At 56.3% G+C, this 6,419-nt stretch overlaps 1 protein-coding gene across 5 annotated transcripts in view; it reads left to right on the top strand.

Moving 5' to 3' along the window:
• FBXO34 (F-box protein 34) overlaps window positions 1-4,384 on the top strand; it is a 39,819-nt gene extending 35,435 nt beyond the window's left edge. For all 5 annotated transcript variants that reach the window (XM_061998759.1, XM_061998758.1, XM_061998760.1 and 2 more), the window contains one exon: window positions 1,515-4,384. In XM_061998759.1, coding sequence (XP_061854743.1) covers window positions 1,515-3,672 — 2,158 coding nt within the window. In that variant the 3' untranslated portion in view covers window positions 3,673-4,384. The remainder of the gene's footprint in view (window positions 1-1,514) is intronic.
• Window positions 4,385-6,419: the final 2,035 nt, after the last annotated feature.

Raw genomic sequence — 6,419 nt, forward strand, 5'->3', positions numbered from 1 at the left:
CCTCAGCAGGGACTCACCAGGGCAGAGGGGAAGGAAAACTTCCCTTGACCTGTTGACCACACTCTTCTTGATGCCCCCCAGGCTGCCATTGGCCTTCTTGCCCATGAGGGCACATTGCTGGGTCACATTTATTTGTTGCCCACCAGCACTCTCAGATCCCGCTCTCCTGGAGCTGCTCTGCAGCAGGTTGATCCCCAGCCTGTCCTGGTGATGGGGTTGTTCCTCCCCAGGTGCAGGACTCTGCACTTGCCCTTGGTGACAAGCTCAGCTCTCCATTTGTCCGTCGCTGGCTGGGGCCCAGCTGGCCTCTGGCTGCCTCGGCCACACAAAGGTCTCGTGTGCAAGCGGCTGTAAATCCTCCTGGCTTTATAGACATCGTGGCTCAAGGTTTTTAATTAAAAGCTGATTTTAGATTAGAAATGCAGTACCACAGCAACTGTTTTGGTGGTGGCTGTTGAGGGAAACGTTCAGTGTGTGTGTCCATGTGGGCTCCTGGTAAACATGACATGGAACTGCTGTTCTTCATCTACCCAGCGTGGATTATCCCCGCTTCAGGAAGGAGGCCTTTTCATGTAACAAGCCAAAGATTGCCATGGAAACTGAATCTATAGTTAGTTCTGTAACACGCTTATGTGATCCTCCTGGGAGAAGAGCCCAAAGCCTCCTGATAATTGCCTCTTGTGTGGCAGTGCCCCGGGCTCCTCTGTTTCTGAGCTTTGAGTTGAAGATTATTGCAAAGGTGGAACAGAGAGAAGGAGGCGAGTGCCTTGTGTGTGGGACTGTCACAGGAGCCGTGCTGCTGCTGTAATGTCAGCAGCATCCAAGTGTCTCCTTCACAGCTCTTAAATCCTTACCCATCAAACCACGTCCTTGACGGTGCCTCTCTTGGGCTGTGCGTGATGCTTCTGTCGCTTTGGGGGGGGAAGGGGGGGCGCCTGATGGAGAGCAATAAGGACCCTTATGGGAACATGCACCAAATCTGACAGTACTGGTACACTGAGGGGTGGGTTTCATCTGGGGTGATAGTGGGGGACTGGGTATCTGATGGGATCTCTGATTACACTCACTAACTTCCCTCCTCAGTTTATCTGTGCTTTATCTACTGCAAAGGGTACCTGTCTGTCTCATGGCTAATGTCAAGGTAAACCCTTGGATGAAGAAAGGAACAGGCACAAGCATGGCTCTAACTCTAGAATGAGCCCCCTGCCACGTCTGCACAACGCGTGGAACTTCAATGTTGTGTTTTCTCCTCGCATCTCCCTGGAAACAGGGTTCTCTAATGGGAAGCTCTCTGCTGCCCTTAAGATCATAATCCTCTTGCAAGAAGTTCTCCAAGGGTGGACTCTGCGGTCTGGTTGCTGCCTTTCCCAGGTGGTTCCTTTGGAAGTGTGGGTGGCTTGAAGGGGAGCAGGAGACGTGCTGGTGCCTGCACTGGGCCACCTTCTCTAATTCTAGGCAGACCTATCTTGCACCTCTAACTTCTTCCCTTTCTCTTGTTGTGTTTTTCCCCCTAGGGTTTCTGGTATGCACTTAAAGCCATATCTCAAGTTACAGAAGAAAGAGCGATCCCCCGAAATAAGCCAGGATTCGGCGAGAGGCCCACCCGCGAGCCATCCGAGAGCAGCACGAGACGAGAAGCACACAACCGACTGCACCAAGCTGAGCGCTTTCCCAAAACCCTCCCTCGCGGCTCCATCTCAAAAGCTTCTGGGGATTATTTATCCAAATACGATGTGCAATATGAACGGGAAAGGTCCCGCGGACGGTCTGAGCGCCAGGGACAAGAAGAACGCGCTGTCTGCCACGATCCATCAGGGAGAGGAAGGGGAAGGGCCGCTGGACGTGTGGGCCGTGGTGAAGCCTGGCAACACCAAGGAGAAGATCGCGTTCTTTGCAGCGCAGCAGTGCGGCAGCGGCGGCCGCCTGGGCTCCATGAAGGTCAAAAGCACGTGGGACATCGACGGGAGAACGGCCAAACGCAGGAAAAAATCGGTAGATCTTAAAAAAGCCAAAATCCAGCTGGAAAGGATGAGGGAGGCGGGCGGCAGGTGCACCCCAGCCGAGCCCTTCGCCTGCGGCATCGAGCACTGCTCCGTGCACTACGCCAACGACGGCGGGGACGGCGCGTTCCCGGGCCGGGCCCTCTCGGTCATAGAGATGGTGGCCTTCCTGGAGCAGCGGGCCAGCGCTCTGCTGGTGGACTGCGCCAAAACCTGCGCTCCCGCCGCTACCACGCGGCTGAGCGCTCAGCCCAAAGCCGGGCTCCCCGCCTCCGAGCCCTTCCCCTCCACCGGGCCGTGCGAGGCGCCGGCCGAGCAGCAGCAGGGAGAGCCCCTGCGCGTGCTGGACATGGTGGCCAGGCTGGAGTCGGAGTGCCTGCGGCGGCAGGGCGAGCGCGAGCCCGGCAGCCTCTCCCGCAACAACAGCTTCCGCAGGAACGTGGGCAGGGTGCTGCTGGCCGGCGGCCCCCAGCCCGAGGGAGAGGCGGGGAAGGGCTCCTCGGGGGTCCTGGCTCTGGGGGGCGGTTCAGAGGAGGAGAGGGGGGTGGCGGAGGTCGGGTACGGAGGGCGGCGCGGTTCTGTGGGTGACGGCGAGCTGTGGGACGGCGCTGCCTCGGTGCGGCAGCCCTTTGCTTCTGGGCTGGGCACTCGGGTGGGCAACGTGGCCTCGGGGCTCGCTCACGCGGTGTTGGCAATAACCGCCGGCAGGAGCGGCGCCGACACGCAGGCCGAGCCTCCCAGACCTCTGCCCTCGGCTGCTGCCAGGTTGCCACCGGATGCCCTGCGGAGCGAGGGTGCGACTGTTGATTGTACGTTGAAAGAGCCTGTCGTTTTCCCAAAGCAGACCCTGCATCCCGCTAGGAAGGAGCCCTTGTGCATCAGTGTATCAGTCACCAAGACCGAGAAAGGATGCAGGAAGGAGAAGCTCTCTCACTCTGCTTCGGGCGAGGAGCCTCTCCCAGGGAGGCTGTTTTTCCTCCAGGCTGACCAGGCTGCTGCTCGCGAGCAACAGCCGCCGCGAGAGGGTACCCAGGAAAAGCCAGAAGCAGCCCAAAATGAGGGTGAGGATGCTTTGGCACCCTCCGGGTCGTGCGTCAGAAGCGGCGTCCCCACAGAGCCATCCGCCCTTCCCGTCCCGCTGGCGGAAGGGGCTTTGCAAGTACTTGACGCTTCCTGCTTGAAAAGGCAGGTCTCGCATGACTTTCTGGAGACCAGGTTTAAAATCCAGCAGCTTTTGGAGCCTCAGCAGTACATGGCCTTCTTGCCTCACCACATCATCGTGAAGATCTTTGGATTGCTTCCTACGAGGAGTCTGGTTGCCCTCAAATGCACTTGCTACTACTTCAAGTTCATCATTGAGTACTACAACATCAGGCCAGCAGACTCCCGCTGGGTGCGCGACCCCCGCTACAGGGAAGACCCCTGCAAGCAGTGCAAGAAGAAGTACGTCAAAGGGGACGTCTCGCTGTGCCGCTGGCACCCCAAGCCCTACTGCCAAGCCTTACCCTACGGGCCTGGGTACTGGATGTGCTGTCACCGGTCCCAGAAGGGCATCCCGGGCTGTAAGCTGGGGCTTCATGACAATCACTGGGTTCCCGCCTGCCACAGCTTTAACCGCGCCATCCACAAGAAAGCCCGAGGGCCGGGAGCCGAGGCCGAGGAGGAGTATTAATGCACATACACTTTCCTGTGAGATCATTTGGGGTAGGAGGAGATTCTCATGCCTTGTGCTGTTTACAAGTGTATATAATTGTTGTGGTTTGTTGTTTTGTTTTGGTTTCTTTTTTCTTTCCACAGGGCTATGAAACTGCACATTAACACAAGAGCCTTTACCTGTTAGATGAGAGAGAGAGCTTTTAGTCCATCGATGTAAATAACACTATAAAAATGAATTGTACATACAGAGTCTCCAGCTGGCTGAGCAATGTAATCACTACAATGCAGCTCCCATCGTGTTGCGGCTACAGTTGTGTGTGTGAGGGGCTGTGTGTGTGTGCGGGTGGCTGGGGGGGGTGTGTGTGGGGTGTGTTCAAGTGTCTCGTTTCCAAAAATCTGTATATCCTGTATAATATATGAATGTTTCTGAGAAGAAACTCTAAATAGCTAGAAACTCTTAAATAGGTAAAGGTCAACTTGTTTAAAAGAATCTTCAGACAACTTAACTGGACAACCTTAGACTAGAAAAGATCCTTTATGGTAGTGTGGCAGTGGAGAAAGAGAGGAGTATTATTGTATAGCCAGAACATGAGAAGTCCTTGTCTACCTTACCCATGTTGTCTGTTGGGTTGGTTTTTTTTTTACCTGAATAAAATGTGCATTCTAGATCTGCCTTACCAGACCTTCTCTGTAAAACTTTTGCCCCAAAATAAAAACAACTGTAAAACACGCGACAGAAACGTGGTCCTGTGGTGTAGTTGAGCTGCCCCGTGTGCTGCCTGGAGACAACCCAGCCTCCTACTAACAAAGCAACCCCGAACCTGTGTTACTTGGAGAACTTCCCGCTGGAACATTCACAAAGTGCAGCTTTTCCTTTCCCTCCTCTCAGCTGTGCGGGCAGCAGAGCCTCCACAGCAGCTCTGGGTGTCTGGAAGGTGTGTACAGCTTGCACAAATGGGTTCTCAGTGGTTCCAGGCCTGTGCCTGAGCCCTGCAGCATGGCATGTGAGACCAGCATGGTGGAAGCTGACTTGCCATGGCTCAGGGCTGTGCCAGAAGCTTGGCCATCCACTGCATCTGACTTTTTCCCTTGTAAGACAAACCCTGGCAGTGCTTTGCCCTCCTGTGCTGCAGCCTCTGGCATCTTGGGAGTCGGCACTGCGGAAGGGGAGTTGGGAATGTGTCTGGCTGAATGTTCTTCAATTGACCAGCAGCAAGTGCTCAGCTTCTGTGTGGGAGCTGAGTGTGGCCCCTACCCCCATCTCCTCTCTCACAGTGCTGTGAGCCTCTCTTCCCCCCAGGGGCAGCAGTGGGGAAGGCCAGGACTGTGCCCTGGTTCCCTCAGCAGTGGGGAAGGCTGGGACTGTGCCCTGGTTCCCTCAGCAGTGGGGAAGGCCGGGATTGTGCTCTGGTTCCCTCAGCAGTGGGGAAGGCTGGGACTGTGCCCTGGTTCCCTCAGCAGTGGGGAAGGCCGGGATTGTGCTCTGGTTCCCTCAGCAGTGGGGAAGGCTGGGACTGTGCCCTGGTTCCCTCAGCAGTGGGGAAGGCCGGGATTGTGCTCTGGTTCCCTCAGCAGTGGGGAAGGCCGGGATTGTGCCCTGGTTCCCTCAGCAGTGGGGAAGGCCGGGACTGTGCCCTGGTTCCCTCAGCAGCCACTGCCACTTCAGGTGCAAAGTGGAGCAGCAGCCTCTGTGAGGAGCTCCGGGGAGAGTAGTACTTGGGCCTTGGCATTGGCTGAGTTTTTTCCCCGTACCTCATGCTGTAGCTGTTTCCCTGCCACTTCTCAGGACAAGGATGGACTCCTTGCCCTCACCATTGCTGCTGGAGCAGATCAATCTCTGACCTCGTGCAAGAAGAGCTGGTGCTGGGCTCACCCCAGGCCCTCCTCTGTTCCCAAACCCCCAGGCAGTCTGGGGCATGGGGCAGCCACACACCTGCTGCCTCCTGTTCTCCATCCTCGAACCATCAGTGCTGGATCAGAGGGGTGAGGGGAAGCTACTGCTGGTGGTGGTTGGGCTACACTGCTCCCCTCCCTCTGCTCTCTGTGCCCAAAACCATGCTGACTCATGTTGGTTTAGAGGACAGGGGGAGTTTGAATGTGGGTGCTTTTATTCTCTCTGTTAACAGTGAGAGAAAGAGAAGTGATCCCTTAGAGCCTGACGTGGGTTTGGTAAGCTCAGGCTGTTCATGGGGGATGTAAAGAGATGCTATTTTCCCCCCTGTACCTGCTGCCTGCCAGCCGGGCGTCAGCCGCCCCTGCAATGCAGCAGACATGACAACCAGGAGGAATGAAATCAGGAACCCGGGAGGAGGGTGCGGCTGCCTCAGCTGTGAGGAGGGAGAGGAAAAGCAGGATCCCTGGTTCATGGGTGACTTCATTCTCTAAAAAGGGTGCAGGCTGCACCCAAGCTGCGACCCGCTCCCTCGGCTGCGCTGGGACCCGCAGCAACACCAGCTTTCTGTCAGGAGCCGTCTCGCCAAAGCCATCAGCGTTAAAGGCCTCTGACTTCATGTCAGTTAAGGAAGAGGGGGAAGAAGCTGCCTTCCTGCCCCCCACCCAAGGCTCTGGAAAACTGGAGATAACCCGCGCCAGGCCGACGGCAGCGAGGGAAGTCCCCGGGAGCTGGGAGAGAAGAGGCAGAGGAAAGTGTTCTGGAACTAGATAAGGTGGCCAGTGAGGTCATTCTTGTTTTGGAACAGGGTGGGAGATTTTGGTCACCTTCACTGGACAAGGGGGAAAAATGAGAATAAAATGATGATGTTG

Source organism: Colius striatus, chromosome 6, assembly GCF_028858725.1.
Source record: "Colius striatus isolate bColStr4 chromosome 6, bColStr4.1.hap1, whole genome shotgun sequence".
NCBI classification, from domain to species: Eukaryota; Metazoa; Chordata; class Aves; order Coliiformes; family Coliidae; genus Colius; species Colius striatus.